This window comes from Anas platyrhynchos, chromosome 9, assembly GCF_047663525.1.
Source record: "Anas platyrhynchos isolate ZD024472 breed Pekin duck chromosome 9, IASCAAS_PekinDuck_T2T, whole genome shotgun sequence".
Classification (NCBI taxonomy): domain Eukaryota; kingdom Metazoa; phylum Chordata; class Aves; order Anseriformes; family Anatidae; genus Anas; species Anas platyrhynchos.
This window is the reverse complement of record NC_092595.1, coordinates 4,364,238-4,384,678: the sequence shown is the minus strand read 5'-3', so window position 1 is coordinate 4,384,678 and position 20,441 is coordinate 4,364,238. Positions and strand designations below refer to the sequence as shown.

General features: G+C 40.9%; 1 protein-coding gene across 5 annotated transcripts in view; it reads right to left on the bottom strand.

The window, feature by feature from the left end:
* Positions 1–1,214: 1,214 nt before the first annotated feature.
* The window catches only part of LOC101795342 (uncharacterized), a 191,852-nt gene continuing 172,625 nt past the window's right edge, over positions 1,215–20,441 (bottom strand). For 4 of the 5 annotated variants that reach the window (XM_072042412.1, XM_072042410.1, XM_038183812.2 and 1 more), the window contains 9 exons: positions 20,224–20,352; positions 15,485–15,613; positions 14,387–14,512; positions 13,539–13,667; positions 11,209–11,337; positions 10,764–10,892; positions 9,996–10,121; positions 6,984–7,112; positions 1,215–5,871 (listed from right to left, as the gene is read on the bottom strand). In XM_072042412.1, the coding sequence (XP_071898513.1) occupies positions 5,792–5,871; positions 6,984–7,112; positions 9,996–10,121; positions 10,764–10,892; positions 11,209–11,337; positions 13,539–13,667; positions 14,387–14,512; positions 15,485–15,613; positions 20,224–20,352 (1,106 nt within the window). In that variant the 3' untranslated portion in view covers positions 1,215–5,791. Of the gene's footprint in view, positions 5,872–6,983; positions 7,113–9,995; positions 10,122–10,763; positions 10,893–11,208; positions 11,338–13,538; positions 13,668–14,386; positions 14,513–15,484; positions 15,614–20,223; positions 20,353–20,441 lie in introns of those variants that run through there. The other variant, XR_005267893.2, reaches the window with a different exon arrangement.

The window sequence follows — 20,441 nt, the reverse complement described above, 5'->3', positions numbered from 1 at the left end:
TTCTAAGTCATTTTAAAATCGTTCATGGGTTTTGGACTTTTTTTTTTAAATTGTGTATACAAAGCACTGCACTATCACCCTGAACTTTTAGCACTGACTAAAATAAGAGATAAACAGTTGGGCTACAGATTGGTTTAACTGTGCCTGAAGATGCTGAAGGGACGACAGCACAGAGCGATGCTTCCAGCATCGCCATCAGGAGATCACTCATTCCTGTGCCATATATCTACTAAAACCATACACCGAGCACATTAAGCCACCACGTCTACTTTTTGATCAGCTGTTAACTGCAGGCGTTGGGATCGAAAGTTTAGTACAATAACTTCAGCAATTTCTTTCTGTATCGTCTAAATGTTGCTTCTAATAAAGAAATTATTGAACAAGTTACAAGAATTATAGGACTATCTTTACAACATATGTCAGAACGACGACAAACCAAATGAACAGAATTATTCTAATCCTTATTGAAAACTGTATGAAAAATGAAGTAAATCACATACGACAAAATCCTGCAGTACTACGGAGCTCAATTTAAGAAGCATTTGCTCTAAAATTTTAAAATCAGTCCCAGCCTATAAAGTTGTTCTCCCAGAATCTAGCTAGCTGTATCTGTCCACTTTTTTCTCTGACAGCTTGATATACTGTCCCCCCTTTGTTACACATTTTGAATTCAATTTAGCATGCTACTTCCAATTAACCAGCACACACTTACTGCATTATTTGGCATTAAACAGGCCCATGTGTTCCTTTAGCTCCTGCCAATGTGAGAAGACAATACCCTAAGGTGAACAAGGCTATTTGTTCGGCAAGTATTAGGCTCTGGGAAGTGTCCAAGAAGTCTGATGGAAGCCTGCAGGTGTGCGGTTTCAAATACCTTCAAAGTGCTTAATGCCCAAGTCTTCCAGAAATGTTACACTTCATAACCAGCCTCTTCCAACAAGATTTATGCTCTGTTTTGAATATTTCTAATACTCTGGAGTCTGAGTGCCAGAAACCTCTATTTATCAGGCTCAGTCACTGGACAAGTTGCTCTGGTCAGGGATCTTTATACAAACCCATTTATATACAGGCCATTATTTATTCCGTACAAACTACTAAGAGCAGGTGTGATTTCAGTGTGTTTGCTCTGAATCTAAATTAGTTTAACAGAGTAAATTGTCATCCACAAAATAAGCCTACTGCATTAAGGCTATCAATAAGGAGAAAACAAGAACAACTTTTAATGACAACTTTATATATATATAAAAAAAAAATAGCATCCTTTCACTGTGATATGTGTACAAGGAAAGTACAGTACAGTTTTGAGATACACCCCGCATATTCTTTGAAAGGGGTCACAAATTCACAGATATAACATTGCTTTGCAACTGCTTATTAAAAGCAACAACCACCAAAAAAAAAAAAAAAGCAACAAAACAACAACAACAACAAAACCAACACATAATAAACAACGTGCACACTACAAGTCTGAGATTCCTCGCTTACTGCTGGAAATTGCTTTACAGCATTCGAATTTAAAGCTTTGGCCCCTGCAAAATAATTACTGGGCAATTGCAGCTCATGCATGGAGCTGCTGCAGTCAGCCACAGGTCCATGTGTAGGAAAAGTCCTTCAGCAACTGGGGTCTGAGAAAGTTTCTGGCCTAACTATGAAAAATAAAATTAAAATTAAAATTAACAGAGGGATGGGAAGATGGAGGTGTCTGGGTTCACCAGTTCTTTTTAAGAGCTCTTCACAAACTTTTCTTTGCTCTGATAAAACACTAAACTCTTAGAGAAACGTTACTTGTCATTGTTAGATCAGCAGTGTGAAGCCAGGATGGCTCCAAACTCTGTCTTTGGCTACTCTGGAAAGGATAGAAAGGTATAATTTCCATGTTTGTCCCGTTGGCAACTTCTGACACTGTGATGGTTATTACTTACACAAACAGAAATCTGCAGCCAATCAAAATAATATGGTTGGCAAGAAATCTGGGCAAACTTTAATAGCTATGGTTCTTCAACATAAAAAGGATAAAAGTAGAATAATAATTTTTGGCAGGAGAAGCGGGGAATTTTTAAAATTCTGATTGTTTTCCTATGAGAATAGTGTTATAAATACTGAAGTCTAACTTAAAACATGTTGTTCTGGTTTCATGAATTCACATTGAATAAAATTCTGCTGGATCCACTGAGTTACACTCAGCTCATTTCCACTCTTCTCAAAGTGAAGTTATCTGGAATATACAACAAGGAAAGAGAGCGGCATTTCACACAGAAATTGCATGTTCAAAATAATTTAAATGTCTTTCAGAAAAGAGTTATCTGTGTATGCAAGTGTGTTACAGCGGAATACACAGAGCACTCGTTTCAAGAAAGCATAATTAACTTCAGTCCTCTGGGAATCAGATAGCCAAGAAAGTCATTACCAAGTGGAAGATGGACATAAATTTCAATCGCAAACCATTTGCACTGAAGTTTTCACTTTCATTTTCCACAAACAGCAGTGCTATGTTCAGGATGTTCATCCTGACAGCCTTTCACTGATGAAGCAAATAAGCAGTTATATTATTTTAGTAGTAATTAAGCTCACTTCCCACTCACTTGCCACAATGCCAATCTATTATAATTTAGTAGCTTTTCCATTACAAAAAGTGCATGCAGTCTAATAAAGACTATTTTTCAGGCACAGAATTATGTAAATGTGTTAATGTGAAGTAAGGAGTAGCATCAAAACACATTAATGAGATCACAAGTAAGTAAATCGGCAATAACTAATGATGAAAGGTTTTAGGTCTTCTTTTAGAAAATGACATCCTGTACACATTTTCCCCGCTTTGTGAAAAAAGTGAAAACTTCACAAATAGCAAACCAAGAAAAGACATTGAAAAGTCTACTTTTTTTTTTTTTTTTAATATTTAATTTTTATTTTCATCTTTATATGATTGTGCTTCATTCTATGTTTTGGAACAAAAAATCGTATTGAGGCCCAGATCAGAATGATCTGTTTAATGGTACCGAAGTGAACTTCTTTCCCCAGGGAAATACCATAAAGGAACCAAGAAGTAATTTGAAGGAGGAATTAATAAAAAAGACTATTGCATATGAATAGTTCTGTATGAATTGGCATTTTCCAATCTAAAAAAAAAAAAGTTTGCTGAAAATATTTCCCAGGCAGATCTACTTGGGCCCCCGATTCATTGGCACAGGCTCAGTATCAGTCACTTAAAATACGTGTTTCATCATGTACCTAACGTTGTGACATTCTTTAAAAATACTTAATACAAAATCTTTTACTTCCTTTATAGTACATATTTACAATTCTAATATCAAGATACTGTGGAAAATGTAAACAAGAGCACACAGGTGTAAAGAATATGGCTTGGGAAAAGTTTCCCCTTCGATTAGCTGCTCTAATCACACACAAGTATACAAAGATAAGAAGAAAACAGTACATTTCATAAACTGCTGTCAAACAGCAAAATGTAAGTTCTTGGGTTTTGTGCATTAGCTGCTGAGTAACCGTACCAGACATCGGGCATCTTTCTGAGAACTGAAATGTCCAACAGACTGGACTGGGGCTGGCGAAGGGTTGAGGAGGTAACCAGGGGCTGGAGGACAGGGTCCAAAGAGGTTGTGGGCTGTCCATCCTCGGAAATATCTAAAATAACTGGGTGATCTCTCAGCAACCTCATTTAACCTTGAAGTTGACCATGCTTTAAGGAGAAGCCTGTACTTCCAGAGGTCTCTTCTAAAGTATCTACTGTAAAATAATATGAAAAACTGAATGCAATGCTTGTGTTACTGTCGTAGTTTGTAGTAAATACAAAATCAAAAGACAAGATCAAAAGGCATCAGTTGCTTGACTTGGATGGTTCTTTTTCCCCAGCAGTTACTATGATGATATCTAATTGTCTTGCACAAGATTTACCTTAACAGTTCCAATTCGGTTAAACTGCCCCAACTTCACATCCTTTTGAGATCAGACCTAGGCCAGCACATCTCCAAAAGAACATATAAAATGTCATAGCTGACAGAAAAGGCCTGCTGAGAACCACTTGCTTCTGACTAGTTTGGGGACAACAATTTTGTCATGTTTACATCAAGTCAAGCAAAAGTTCTAGTGATTTATTCAGCTATAATAAAGAAATGACAAGGGATCAGAATCAACCCCTGAGATTTTCTGGCTGAAAGCAGTTGGTTAATTAACTTGGTCACAGTCACAAATATCTGTACTGAGTTTACGATGGCTTCCACTACCTATGAAGTGATGAATAGCAACAATAAGACTTCCATGAAGCTTGAAAAACACTTCCCAAACCTGTATTGCTTTCAGTAGATCACAGCTTGAATTACAGTCCCAGGTGAGCAAGTGGTACTTGCTCCGTAGCAGACTGCTAATGGCTGCAGATTGGGTTAAAACCTGGGGTGAACCACGGGGTAAGTGTTATTTCACATTCTCATTAACCAACTGCAACAACAAACATTTTTAAAAATCACGTTAGCGTCAATTATTGTCAGTTTCTCTCTTTTATGATGAAAATATTTTCTTGCAGAGTTGCAATTTGTTGTGGTGTGTGAACACAAGTCCAGAAACAGCTTGTACTACCTTGTCCCCAGAGCCCATGGTCCTGGTGTCTTGTACTAAGTGCGCTTCTGATCTAGTCAGACTCAAGAGGTTACTACCAAGGTTTTGTAACTCTGAACCTAAAGAGAGGTGAAAAGAGGTGCTCTGAAATCTTCTAGGCTGGTTAATCCAGAATATTATAACAAAGACCATTATTTCTGTTTAATGACTTAGTCCTATATTAAAGAACAACCTGTGTAAACATACAAAATAGCACCAAAATGTCCTTGTTCGAAGTGAACAACAGCAGCTGTTGAAGCATCAGGAAGGACTTTTTAAAACTGGCAATCAAGTTATTGTGCAGTAAGAGCACATTACAATCCTTTACATACAGAGCACACAGATTATCATTACACATATATATCCTTGCTAACTATCCACTTTCTCCATCCAGGATAAAACTTTCTGTGTTAGACGTTAGAGTTTTACAAGAACTGCTGCACAGTTTGACTCGACAAACCGCTGAGAAACTCAGCTGGCAAGATGGGAGAATGTAGAAAGCCAGAGCAGCCTGACAGATGACATCCTGCTCTTTAGAAACGCGACTCAGATGCAAGCAAGATACAGATGGAGACCTTCCAACCAATCCACACTTGAAAAGGCACATATTCTCAAATTAATTAACATCTTTTCAAGGACTGTGGTGGATTCTTCATCAGTTGCAATTTTAAAATTAGACTGGATGTTTTTCTAGAACGTAAGATATTTTTCAGAGAGGAATTTGGTGAATTTCACTAGTTTCTGTGCAATGTGATTTTGCAGTGAATCCATATTGGCGTCTTAATATGTTAAACACTCATTTAACTTCATGCCGGTTGTCAAGTGGGTTTAGAAAGTCACTTATACATGGTGAGGCTCACCGTCAGTTGATGTGTTACATGCTGCTTATCCTGATACTCTTTGGAGCTGGTTTTACTAAAAACATGTCCAAGCTTTCAAACAATGAATTATCGTATATATCAGAACGAGTGTCCCGAGCAGATTAATGGTGGGGTAAGAGGCTAGGAATAAATACATGAAACAGATTCAACTTTTTAAAAGGATCCAGCTACTAAATGGCCTCTGTAGTCTTCCATAAGAAGTGTGAATACTTCAGCACAATTCAAGCTGAATTGAATAGCTGTTTTCATATCCAAATTCAAATACCGTCTGTGCATATGAAACAGTTCATTTATTAGTCCAAATGTTACTGTTGTAGAGCTCTTGGAAAAATACTCCCTCTTTCTTGAGTTTGTTCTTCATAAAAAGGAGGCTTTGGAGGGCCACCTAGAGAATTAAGTAGAAACGCAGTCTTAGGTCTGTATAACATAATACTGAAATATTATATAGATTATACAATTTACACTTAAATAATTTAATAAATGGTACCCTTCAAAGGAAGGTAGAGGACTGAGTTAACTGGCCTCCTCACAGAGGCAGATGGAACCATCAAAACAGTAAAAGCAACTCTTAAATGGAAGGTTCCCAAAATATTTCCTAAACTAATGGCAGACTTGCATGGTAACACCAAAAGCCAGACATGTTTAGACTACACGTGAAAGGAAACAGCACACAGTACTGTATGTACATCATGAAGAAGAGAAATTACCTAAACTAAAAACAAAACAAAACAAGAAAACAACAAAAAAAGTAAAAACAAACAAACAAAAAACAACAGACAGACCAAAATATTTTGTGACAGTGTGCTGAGCTCCTTGGGCCCTCACAGACCAATCCAAGTCTATTTTTCAATGTTTTATTTACTTATCCAGCCACTTAGCTGATCACATCATGCTCTTCAAACCCTGCCATCTCTATGAACAGTATGTGAGCGTGATGGCATGCACAGCAAGTAAACCTCTTCATTCATCTTACTAGGCTGTGGGATATCAGCTCTTTCAGGGCACAATTTCCTACCCACAGGCACAGAAGAGCATACAGCTCTCTAGCACAGCTGTGCTAGAGGCAGCCACAGGAACCCTTGAGCAAGTAGCACAACCTCTCCACATCAAAGCCCACTCTGAGGGGAAACCAGCTTGGCCAAAACTTCACACCCCCTGAGAATGAATCCCAGTGTTTGCAGTATCCTCTGGCATTTGCAACCCAGGCTCCTGGGCCTGTGGGAGGGGCAGCACACACCGAAACAACCCTTCCAAGCAAAGCTGCTTCTATTGTGGGCTCTGAGTTTTTCCACTTGGAGTTAATCACTGAGTTTTTCTGAGTTATTCACAAATGCAGAAGGGCTACTGCCTCACACAGCCTGATACAAACAGTGGTGGCTGCTGCTGAGCAGCACGTTGGCATGATGGGCTGCTAATCCTGTCCACGAGGTCCACTGACCATGATCAGTACATGATTTCTTTGATTAAGAAAGCCTGTGCACAACCAGCTTGTGTTACCTTCTTTGCAGGTTGGCCCCATCCATGTGGCTGGGCACACGCACTTCCCGTTGTAGGGATTGCACTGGGATTTGCTGGCACACTGGCATCGCAGAGAGCAGTTGGGGCCGTACTGGTCCGACCTGCATCCTGGAAGGACAGAAGTGTTTGGAAGAGGGTGAATGCTTCTCCCTGTCTGATGGCTGTGCTACAGAAGAGCCTCCTTGCAAATGCGTGGACAGAAATAGAAGAAATTGAGACCAATGTCAGCATTCAGGGCAAAATGCAAACATGGTAAGAAAATTCAGGATATTTATTTAAAAAAAAAATCATAAAAGTCCCTGGACAGAATATAAACTTCACACATGCTCTGGTGAGAATGCAGACCTCCATCAAGCTCTATAGACAAGGGGAAGCTTTGTTAAGCTCAACTGCTGAACTGAAAATAATATTGTTTTTTAATCCCTTTATACCATCTGGCATAAAAACCTGGGTTAGAAGAATTAACCTTGTTTTGCCCAAAGTTATATACTTACCAATATAAAACTAAAAAAAAAATTAAAAAAAAAATTAAAAAAAAATAAATCAGTTATTATTATGCTGTATAAGAAACTGTCTTAAATAATAACATGCTTTTGCTGTATTTCTCTCAGGAGATACAGATCTGGGATCAGGAAGCTGCTTAGACACCTACATCTGCTAATATTAAAACATGACATCTTGGAAAGCCTTGCAGTCCTCAAGTTTCATCTACCGCGTGGTCCACCCAAACTGTAACCCAGCTGTCCTAAAGAAGTTCCCGGAATGGGAATCATCCCCGGTGTCCAGCCAGAGGTTGGCAGCCCAACAGAAGAGATCTTGGGATTTGCTCAGGAAAGTTCCTGTCAGCGTCCTGGAGCCACACTATCTCCTGTGGCTCTCTACTGGCTTGGCTGCCAGTGAGCAGCAGCAAAGAGCTTCCACTCACAGAAAGTGGGACTGGAAATTAATCCATTTTATGTCTATTCATACATCGTGCTCTGATCACACAACTCTGCTGCCTCCTGGCAATTTCAGCTCACAAAAGGTCTCTCTCTACCTTCACTGCAAAGGATGGACAAGAACATTTCATGCCTAGGCTGACAAATGCTCATTGCAAATTTTTATGCATTCGGAGTACAGGCAGGAAGGGAAAGTTAGCAGCAGGTCACAGGGCAGGGTGCTAAATGCATTGTAAACAATGGCCCTCTCTCCCTCACCTCGCCGAAAACCGCTGTAAATAATCCAGGCGCTTGCTTTCTCACGCAGGCACCATGAGGTAAATAAAAGTGCTCCCGAGCCCTGCATCAGCTGCAGCCCCAACACGTGGCAGAACTCTCCCCATGCGCTCAGAGCTTGGCCTTTTCAATTAGGAAATGTTATGAGAAAAGGTCTCCTCGAACACCTCTGGACCTGATTTTAATTTATGTAATACCACATTTTCATGTTAATAACAATGTGTATTTAAGACATCTGTTTGAAAGTCTGCAATGTTAATTTACTACAGAAAAGGAGCGCCCATAAAAGTCTGTTATATTCTCTCTCTTTTTTTTCTTTTTAATTAACATTTTGCCTGTTTAATGGGTGCTTTACCAGAGTTCAAATTAAAATCAGGCCTTTTATCTTTATGGCTGCTGCACAGACACAGCTGCTCACAGTTATATCACAGATGAACTGAGCCTAATTGAAAATAAAAATGCAAATAAAACCTACCCCATAACAGCTTTTCATGGATGGGGGCTACCCCAGTTGATTTAAGAAAAATAAAAATGACTCCTAGAGTTTGCAAGAAGCAAGAACTCGGCTCAGATTTTTGGTGCTGAGCTTCCCCCTTGCGTTCCATTTCTGCTAAAATTTCACTGGCAAGGCCTCTGGGTGCACAGAGCCCTCCTTGCTGCGAGGTGGATAAGTCCCAGTCACACCAGTGCCTGGAGACTGGGTTGCTTCAATTTCTGACCACATGACAGTGCAGTCCAGCAAGCAAACCATTCTCTCTTTCCGTTTTTTGGATTGCACTGGCCCCTAAGCTCCCGGCGATTACTTGACCTCTTGCTTGCATTAATAACAGGGTATTTAAAGCTGTTTCCTGCCCTCTCTTAGAACTCAAGGAGGAATAATATTTCCCCCCTGTGATTCTGGGGCTTGGGAGGATTGTGGTTCCTTGCGTGATCCCCCAACATTAATTAGCACGTGGGCGTTCACTCCCTGTATCTTGTTTGCCACGGCATTAGGATCACACATCTATTCTTACACTCGTTTAAACCAGCGTGATTCTTTCTACCGATTACCCTAAATTTCCACCAGCACAACTGAGATCAGAACCTGGCTCAAGAACCTTGCCTGTCTTTTCTGCCTCTCAACCCTGCAACGGTTTCATCAGTTGCTTGGTTTTCTTTACAGAAGAATTTTCTCACCTATTTTTATACCCCTGTTGCAAAATAATCCTGCTTTTGTGGGCCAACCATTTACCAAACACACAACCCAAGTGTCTGTGCTGAAAATGAGGCAATTCTATTTGGATTAAATGTTCCCGGACTACTGCTGAGTCCTAGAGCCAGGAACAGCTGCTGATGCTCCACTAACCTCACCTGGAGCTGGACACTTTTGCACTCGTCTGAAAATCCCCACAAACGTCCCAGTGACAAAACACCCCTGTGATTTGATCCCTTCATGCCTAATTGCAGCCCTCTTGAGTCCATCCCACTACATCTGCAGAACTTGTGGGTTTCTCAGTGTGTTGTTCAGCAGTGCCTGTTCTCTGACACTCAATGACATTTTACTGCTGACCCATATATGGTTTCCCTATCGGTCTATCAATTTAAATATTGATTAAATCAAGAGTACAGCCTGTTGCTGAAAATGGTGATAACATGCACGAGAGTAATTTGCTGCAAACAATGTGTTCTTGAATACTTTGTACTGGCAAATGTCCTTTCCCAGTTATGCTCAGACCAACCAACGGGTCATATTGGTTTAACTGTGCATAGTCCAGCCCCTAGAAAATATTCCTCTTACCGATGTTGCATTTGTCTCCGGTCTTCCCAGGTGGGCAGAGGCACTTGCCGGTGGCTGGGTCACAGGGAGCTCCTCCGCAGTCGCACCGACGCTGGCAGCTCTCTCCAAACCACCCGTTGTCGCAGCCTGGTGGGAATAGCATTGGTTTAGGTGCACTGCACGTGAGCATTGCAAGAAATACATCAGGCCAGAAGAGCTTTTGAAGGATGTCTCGGAGAAAAGCTCATAAACTCTCAGCTGAACCTGGTGCAAATGCCAACTTTAATGAAGGACTGAATTCAGTGGAACAGGCATAATATTTATATGAACTCTCATTCTGTTGGTTTCATCTAATCCAACATATCAAAAGTATCTGTAAATCTGTCCCAAAATGTTACTGGCACTTATTTTCCTTTTTAATTAGAACTCTTTAGTAGACCATTCCATAACACTCAACTGGCTTGACATGCACCAATTTAATAATCTTACTTGGAATTTTAGAAGCAAATTTAAAATCAGTGCAAGAAACTTATTCTTAATAAGCAACATGTGGAACTCATTGCTGCAAGACAGCATGGAGACCAGGACTTTCACTCTGTTAATCAAAACCAGGTTAGTTAATTTATAAGGAAATGAGAACACCCAGCTATGTAACAGGTAAAGGATCACACGTTCAATGTTCCAGGATATTCACAAAGCTCAAAATATGGAAGATGTTGCTCTCAACAAACAAAATTTTAAATGCTGATGTGATTTATTTATTTTTTTACATCAGATGGGTATGAGTACCTTTGTCACAGTGGATACCCTGATAACCCGAAGGACAAATGCACTGCCCTGTCACGGCATCGCAGCTTGCTCCATTTTTACAGGCGCATGCATGAAGACAGCTTAGCCCATAAAATCCAAGGGGGCACCCTGAGAAATGAAAGTGTCAAGTGAGGAAAGTTTATTAAGAAAAACATACATCCCTTTAAAATCCTCTGTATTTGCAGCTACCTTCCCTGGGAGCCAACAAAAGTGGTATTTACCATTACTGCTAATAATCCCATCTGCTCTTAAACTCACCAGCAACACCCCAACGTCAGAGGTATGCGAGTTACTATGCCTGGAAGCAGACGGGTGATCTGGTACACCCCCAGAACTTTAACTGAACCGCCACCAAGCCGCTCTGCCACCCCACATTGTGTTACTGCTGGAAACCAGGCGACCCGGGCTGCTGTGGGGTTCTTACTGTGCTCGCAGGAGCGTCCGTAATACCCTTCGGGGCACTGGCAGCACCCCGTGAACCTGTCACAAGTGCCGTTGTGCTGACACATGCAGTCCAAGCCGCAGCCAGAGCCATACTTCCCAGGGAGACATTCTGTCAACCACATGTGGACAAAAAAAAACAAAACAAAAAAAAACAAGAATCACCAACCTCACCCAGAAAAGCTCCAACCTGACAGCTTTTCCAGCTGAGGCATAATGCCCGCATAATAACTTATAACTTAACCATAATAACTCAGGTGAACAATTGTTATGAATTTCCTTCTCTTCATGCAGGTGTGCTCACTGAAAGCACAGCATTTCTGCACTATTATTACAAACCTACTTACTTTGATGAGAATTGCTTTATAGATGTTCGAAGAGCTCACTTTTTCTGTACTTCTTCTAGTCTACCTCTTTAAATTTGTCTCTTCATACAGTCAACGTTGAACCTTCACACCCCTAAAGTGTTTTGAAGCCACAGAATAAATGGTATCTTTTTTTTTTTTTTTCCCCCTACATCTACAGCAATACTTTCTTTAGACTCTTACAAAGTGTGAAAGAAAACACAGAGCTTTTCCTCCTCTGTGTTATCATTGGAGTTCACACTATTTGACTCCTAATAAAAATGGGAGGTGATTTTTTCACACATAGCGACAGACTTTCCATGTATAATTAGATATCTACTTTTACAGAACTAAACTCATCTCAAATTGCTGAAAGTCAAGTCATGCAAAAGTGACTGTGTCAATATAATTAATCTATGCATCATTTCTACAGAAGTTAACTTCCACGGCTGTGATAATTGGAATCTGTGCAGAGCGACTTAACTGAGCGTGGCCATCCACATAATCAGATTCGTAACTCTGCAAATGTCAGACAAGATCTTTCAAGACCATCATATCTAATCAACAGAAAAAAGACGCCTGATTAGCTTTGATTTCTAGTCAAAACAGACTCAAAACCATGCTGCTGTGGAAATTAAGATTGAGTTTTCCAACAGCTTAGTATCTGTGTCAAAAGATAAACACTGAAGATCTTTCTAACGATACCACACACCTCCTTTATGTGATGGGTACGTGTCTGTTCTGGTCCTTGACACCAGAGACTTTTTGTTTAAACACACCTAGAGGATGCACATGTGTTCTGCTATTCCGCATGGCACCTGCATGACCCCACCAGGGCCTTGCAACCCAATCGTGGCCCATGAGTGGTGCTAGAGATTTCAAGGAACAGACAGAGAGATGAACACACACAGCCTATGCAACATGATGTTAGCCAGTTATTCGTTAACTGCACTGTTTTGTGTGTTTGTGTGTATTTTAGTGCTTGTCCACTGTGGAATTAAAATGACAACTCCGTATATGTGTATATATACATATATATTCTTATATGCATGTATATAAGAAACAGGTCTATCAGTCTTGTCAGGTACAAAGGGAAACAATTGCATAGAATTGCTTAAAATCTGTCATTTCTGGTTGCCTCTATAACAACCAGTTCTTGGTAGAGATATGTATGGAGCTGGAGGTGGTTATTCTACAGATGTCAGGGGCAGGAAGGCCGTAAATGAGTGTCCTGGAGAGTGCTGAGGACATTGCACTGTGGCAGCTATATTGTAATGATGATATCATGTTAAATATGAAGCTGACCATTTAATTGATATCATATCAGTAAGCTCATGGTTTCCTGCCCACGTAAGTCTGTAACTCTACAGATATCTCTTATCTAGAAAGAGAAATGGGAACACAGCTGGCAGGAGGTTTTCTAGAGTGAAAACTGAGCTTATTCTGTTAAGTGTGGTTTCCCTTGTGTAAGAGAGAGCTAACAAGGAGAAGTAAGGACGTGATAGCACGACCATTTCAATTGCTTTGGACAGATGTTGCCAAAACATCAGAGAAATCAATACATGGGAAGTTTAAGTGCAGTCCAATGTCAAAAGGAAAAGAATATCAAGAGAGACTGTAATGAGAGGACAAAGATGCTGTCATCTGCTGACATTGGGAGAGTGTGTGAAAGAAGCTACAAAACAATGTTCCCAAGAAAAAAGAATACAAAATTTGGACAGAAGAAATAAGAGTCCGTGCAAAGGAATTTATGAGGATTAAATTATGAGGACTCACGAGGAAACTGCCCCTAAAATAAAATATCTAAAGCTCTAACTTGAGGCAATACAGCAGGAGAGAAGCTACAGAGATGAATCCAGCTGGGAGAGAGCTCTGGTTTAAGCAAAACCTGTCCCCATTTGAGGATCCATAGCCACTGCAAACCCCTGCTGGAAGGTACACGTTCACTACCATCAAAGCAGAAAATTACCTTTCTCACATGCTCTTCCTGTCCAGCCGAGTCCACAAGTGCAGCTGCCATCCACGTGGTCACAGATACCGCCGTTCTGACAGGCACATGTCAGGAGGCAGTTGGGGCCATATTGTCCCTGGGGACACACTACAGAGAATTAACAAAAGTTTGGAAAAAAATAAATTAGCATCCCCAAAAAAGATGAATGTGACAGGGAATTAATACAGATGCATGCTCCCCACCGAGTATCCCAATTGCCTGAGGTACCCAAGGGCCGTGGGACACATGCATTTCTACACTCTGTGCTCATTAGCAATTTCATCCAAACACTCCTTGTCTCTCATTATCTCCTCACTTAACTTCACTCCATATTTACTTTTCTTGCTATCTTCACTTTGTCCCATCCTTCACTGTCTGCTATTCAGCAAATCCTCTCCTTTCATTTTTCCAGTTCAAGTAATTTGCTTCAGAACATAGCCCCTTCCATCCACAGCGCCCTCACACTGCTCACGTTGTGTGGCATACACTGCTCTTCTCCCCATCTTTATGTTTGTGCTGCTTGAACTGCGGTCTCTGAAAGCAGTGGCTAATTTTGTAGGGAAACAAAAGCAATGGTGCTGCTGGTGGTGAAAAAAAGCAGTGAGATGTGGGCAGGAGACAGGGGCAGGATAAAGGTAGGGTGATCAGAGGGGGACAGGGGCTGAGATCCTGCAAAGTACAGCAAGCTGCAGGGTTGTCAAGCAAATGTTGGCTCCAAATACATTGGGAAACACATCCATAAACAATGTTTGGCGCTGAGTTTTATTTGCTGGTTGTTACAACTACGTGCCCAACTGACGAGATGACCTCAGGTCCCGCTTTGTTACCTTGCTGACAGCTGGGTCCCGTTTGGCCAGGAGGACAGGTACACTTGCCAGTCCGTGGGTCGCACTGACCTTGACCGCATGCACAGAACTGGGTGCAGTCCTTCCCGAATCGATTTTCAGGGCAAGCTGAAGGAAACAGAGTCTTTTGTTAAACACCCTGGCTATCCAATGCCAGATTTCATTTCCAAAGGAGGCAGGATCCTACAGGTAGAGTCGGCTTCCTTTTTATCCCAGCTAACGTGCTTCAAAATTACAACTACGAAAACAAAACCCACCCAAAGACATGACTGCTTCTTCCTCCGAAACTTTTTTGGAGGTTATAAATAAAATCCAGGCTTACACATGAAATATTTAGTAGGTTTTCCACCAGAAAGGTGAGTGCACAACTGAAATATCAGCTGCTCATGCTGCCAGCTAAAGATTTCTTTCCTTCCTTAATATTGATGCTCTCCTATGCTGAAGAGCAAAGCTAGAGGTGACTGAGCATTGTGTTTCTGTGAATAAGCAGAGGAAAACTTCAGAAAGTGACTGAATATGATAAAACATTTTGATTAGCACTAAACCTGTATGGTCAGTACAGGTATAGCAAGTGGAAATCCCAATGGTGCTGTGTTTACCCATATAAGGAGATCACAGCTTTGGAAATACCAAAGAAATTCAGTCACAAATTTTAGCACTTAAATAGGGAAGTAAGAGTAGGGTTGCCATGGAGCCTTTACCAGTTTTGCCATGACAAAACTTGATCTTTTTCCCATTTATTGAAAATAATGGCACCATAGCGTGAAGCAAAATATTGAGATAATTTCTCAACCTAGAAATTTTGGACAGGAAGAAGGAACTTGAGCAATTCATGCTGAGTTGGCTCTAGAAATAAATTTGGGCAAGCAGGTTGTAATCCTGGGATGAGTGTCCTTGTTTCTACTCACGCAGAAGAGAGGGAAAATATTTTGCAAGAGAATTTTTACAAAGCTGGAATCCTGATTTACAGTTCAAGGAGGAGGTAACCGGGATCTGTCTGGTTTTATACTGACAAATTCTTCTGTGGATTATTCTCTCTGCTATTTTTCTGAACGAAGCAGAACATGAATGTTGGCTTACTTTTACTACAGTCGGCTCCAATGAAACCAGGCGCGCAATCACAAGTTCCCGACACGGGGTCGCAGTGGCCTCCATTCATGCATTTACAGGCTTTTTGGCAGTATGAACCATAAGTACCTTTTGGACACCCTGTTTTTATAAAAATAAAAATAAAAAAGGGTAATTAGGCTATGTTGCTACTGGGACCGTTGCATTTCATGTCATAAGCACTTTGTTACTTTCATCCAAAATTAGATTTTCATTTTCTAACTCTATTTGCTTCTGGAGGGCCAGGAGTAGGCATTGACGAGCAGATGGTTGCCTTGGGCAGTGCTCCCCTCTCCAACTCCAAGTCAAAGCCCTGGGGAGCCTGCCCGACTGCTGCTACTGAGCCTGCTGCTCCTGGCTCTGCTCTTCCCGTTTCTCATATGCGAAGGTAGCAAGAAAAGCAAGCCTGGCTCTTCAGAGATTTTTCTCCTGGGTTTCTATTCCAAATCAATGCGCTCCCCCTTTCCTTTCCATGGCAGAGATGGAGAGATGGGGCCCTGGTCCTTCCTGCTCTGGGCAACAACAGCCTGTTGAGAAGCCACGGGCAGTCTCTGCCTCATTTAGCTGTCGTTTTAGCTGACCAGTTCTAGGCAGCGGGCAAGTCTCATCCTGTAAAAAATGTTTAAGTAGCAGAAATTTTGATTCCTCTATAATCTATTTATTCGCTCCAAACTGGCGTTTGCATTGCTCTGGCAAATCTAATGGAGGGCTACGAAAATGTGCACGTGACAATAACACGAAATCTCAGGAGACATCTTCTCAGAAGATGGATACAGCAGAGAGATGCTTTAAATGCAAAGCCAGAAAATTGCCTGAGAAAAATAAAGCTTTTTCTGGGTGATAGCGAATATTTCTGCTTCTTTCTGGACAGCTCATGTTGAAGGAACATTGAAAACAAGATCAGGAGGACATTAATGCATCTGCCACGCTTAGCTCATGTTTTCAGGATACTCTTTAGAGACAGAGAGGCTGGAATTGAGGAAAAAAGCTGGGCAGAGCTGCTAGGCATGTTTCTCTGGCTGCCAGGGCTGACTCCAGCATGCCACCACCCAGCCCTGGAGAGGCAAGTTGCTCCCCCAGTTTCCCAGTGTACTGGAAGGGAGAAAAGCCAGTGCTTTCAGAGCAACGTGATCATCGTTCTACATTTGCATTCATGCTGCTGCCTCTGAATGACATTTCTTTGCTCCTTCTTTCCTTCTGTTAATCCCCACCAAAGGAAAGCCTATGGCTACTTTGGCAATCTGGCTGAATATATATTTGCACGTCTCCAGGCAACAGATCTCTTGCAATCTGTGTATAAGGAACTTCATATATTTTCTCTCTTTTCTGAAGGCATGAAAGCATAGTGTGAGTGCCTGGAGAAATCCATGGATTTTTTGAACCACTCAGTAGAGAGGGAAAGCTTACGGTAAAGCTTTAAAGGGATGCTTTAAAATAAAATTGAAAATTGGCTTCTGCTCAAATCAGGATAGCAGATCATCAGGACTAAACAGATACACACTTTTCCAACATGCGGATACTCTCCTCAGCCCTTCTCAACCATGGCTTCTTCTCAATGAATACTTCGTCATCACTGCTTCCATCTGTCGGCACAGAAAATCTGTTTCATGTGCAAACCCTGGCATCAAGGTGTGAGCCCTGCAGCACCTATTAGATTTCCACTAAGAAATGAAGCTAAGGACACACCCTGATTCAATGATTAAGTTGGACTCTGAGTGACTTTCTCTCTTCCTCCTCCCTTTCCTTTCGGTCATCTTTTGGCTTTCTTCTCTGTTAATTCAGTTTCCCACACTCCCATACATGCGGCTTGTCCATGGCAAAGCTTTCAGAGCTGTTCCTCAGCTCAAGACTAGCAAGAGCTGTTCCAGTACTGCAAGGGGGTGCAGCCATTCCCCCCGTACCAATTTATTTACCCTTGCAGCATTTCCCTTAGCTTTATTCAACGAGAAGCAGCACAAGCAGGGCGAACACGTTGGCTGCAGTGTTCCCACGATTACTAACAAGGCCATCTCTGCTCCTGCTTTGCAGCAGAGCTTCTATGCAGAAAGCTCGGGCAATTTACACAGCATCCTGCCATTTAAGCGGGTTCTGCATTTATAAAAAGGGTTAGCCTCTAACCACCAGTTATCTAATAAAGACATTTTCTAATTTAACAGTTTCCTGTGCATCTGACATGTTATTCTGAGAACGGCAGGAGAAGCAGCCAGATTTCTAACTCATTTCCTGATTTTTTCCTTCTGGTTTGGGTGAGTTTGCCATGACCAAGAGTTCCTAAATCTTTTCATACCAACCACATACTCTAGGGCTTTCCTTACCAATATTATTAATTGCACTGTCAAAAACACTTTTTGGAAGCATCCTGCTACCTACAGCTTGAAGGTGAAGTCAGTGAGGTCTTTCAGAGCTCACCCAGCTCAATAAATGCCACAGAGCATGGTTTTTCTGTCCGTGACAACACCCCTTACTGGGTTTATTCCTAACTTCACTCCAGTAGATCTGCCTATCCACTGAGTTATGGACAACTGATGGGAACCTTATTGCTAGTTTGTCTGCTTCCTCGGGATCCTGCCAAGAGACTGTTTCAGCTCTTCACTCCAAAATTTGAGAACATGAAAGCCTCGTTGCTCTTGGCTCCTGGAAATTTGACTTCCCAGCCAACTACACCTTTTATAGATATTTTCTTGAACCTTTTTTCACAGTACTATAAATACAGCAATAGTTGCCAGAAACCATTTCCAGCAGCATCCAGCCACATGTTGACTGGACTGAAGCCCACTTCACGTCTTTGGGAGCGGCTCCCTATGCTGTTTTTAATATTATATCGAAAGCTTCTTCATCTTGGAGCAGCCCCAGCTCTTTCTGTAGCGAGGATGGCAGGAACAAGCAGTATTTCCACCAAAGTATCGCTAATCCCTGGTTATCAGGCAGTGTCACTTCAGAATCAGGTCCGTGATCTCTCAATCCACTGACCTTAACCTAAAAATAACTCACACCTGAACTGTTTTCCTTCCATTTTTGTATCTCTAAGGCTTGGCCAGAGCAACATAAGGGAGAATATGAAAAATAAACCATAGATGCAAGACAAACTTTTTCCCCTCTGTGAATCTCTACCATTTCATTTTCTCTCCTGTAAAAGTTTAACAAAACTCTATTTATTATGTGAGAATTTGCTGTGCAAGATACTGTTTATTTATGGAATCTGGGAGAACACAGCACTGCAAAGGATCACATCTCATATGCTATAGATTAATCCTAGCTACATAGAAATCAATGACAAAAATACCTTTTGAATGTAACAAAACACAGATTTCATTTTGTAAGATTTTTTTTAATATATATATCAAAACTTGAGTATAATTATTAATGTTTTAAATTTTAATTTTTGAAGTGAAATTCTAAGGATCTAAGCATAAGCAAGGACATTTATTATAATCTGTAGAGATTTAGTACCACATGCACAGGTAATGACTACTGAAAGATTACTACATAAAAGGTAATAGGCTAACCATGATTAAATCTTTTAAAATGACACTGTTAAATAGTTGATCTCCACTACTGCTCTACTATAATATTTATTATAATCTAATGTATAATGGATCCAGATGGCTCTAGTCTAGACTTTGAATGCTGGATCTCAATCTCACTTACAGTAAGAACTGATGTACAAAGGATAGAATCCATCCTTACATTTACATTTATATTTTAAAGAACAACTTGTGATGACATGATGGTAATACAAATGTCTGTCTCTAAAATGAGCCTCCTACCTGCTTGTGCTCAATGAATAAAGCACAGATTAACCCTTACCAGAGCCACACATATTGTAGTTGGCTTCTGTATCCAAATTGTCACCCAAAAAAGCAAGCAAACCAAACACAGCCATGCTGAATTCCTAGGAAAGGAAAATCAGCATTTGCCAGAGAGAGAAAGACTGAGCCTGAAAGACGACAGGTTTTTTTTTTTCCTTTTTCCTTTTTTTCCTTTTTTTTTTTTTCAATAAGACTATTACAAGCCACAGAATAAAAACAAAATTAAAGTTGTAAATAAAAAAGGTAATTAACTGTCTCCTTTCTTGGATACTTTGGTATATGTTTCTTATCAGTTGCCACATTCCACCAGAAACAACTTTACAGATGTCCTAAAATACCGGCATGAGGCATGTGGAGCTGGGAATATTTTTTATGATGGAGCATTCAGCCAACTGGCATTTTCTCCTCTATGCTAGTCACCGTTTTTCAATCCAGAGTAACAATTTGTTTAATTTGATTGTTCCTCAGAAGGCCCTACAACTTAACTGACTTTATGAATCACTTAGATTTATTGCCAATTGCAGCTTGTTGTTTTATAATAACCATTTGTCCTTACTTCAGCACTCAGAGATTTCGGCAAGTATTTTGGCCTGGGTATTTTGAAATGACAGAGCAACCCAATATCCATGCGTAGCTGAAGATGAGAAGTGTAAACACAGAGAATTACATTGATATTCTTCAGCTCAGCATGGAATTGGAAAGAATTTAGGTAGCAAACGATGCTGGTCCCCAGGTAAAAAAAAAATCCCTTGCAATAAAGCAAGAATTTTTATTATTGTAAATTAGCACAAGCTACGCTTACTTTATCTCAGTCAGTGCTGAAGGTAGTGACAAAGATGAATTCAATGTCTCTGCATGTCTTGGTCCTCCCCCAGAAGATGGGCATCCCGGGGTGATACTCACGGCGGTCGCAGCGGGCCCCGTGGTACCCGGGGCGGCACGCACAGTCACCGGTGACCGGGTGACAATCCTCCTCGGCGGAGCACTGACAGCCTTGGTTACAGTTCTTGCCATACGTGCTTGGTGGACAGGCTTGGGGAAGAGGAAATGTAAACCAATAAATTAAATTTGTCTTGGTAAATATAGCACTCAAACAAAGAGCAAGCTCAAATTTATTAAAT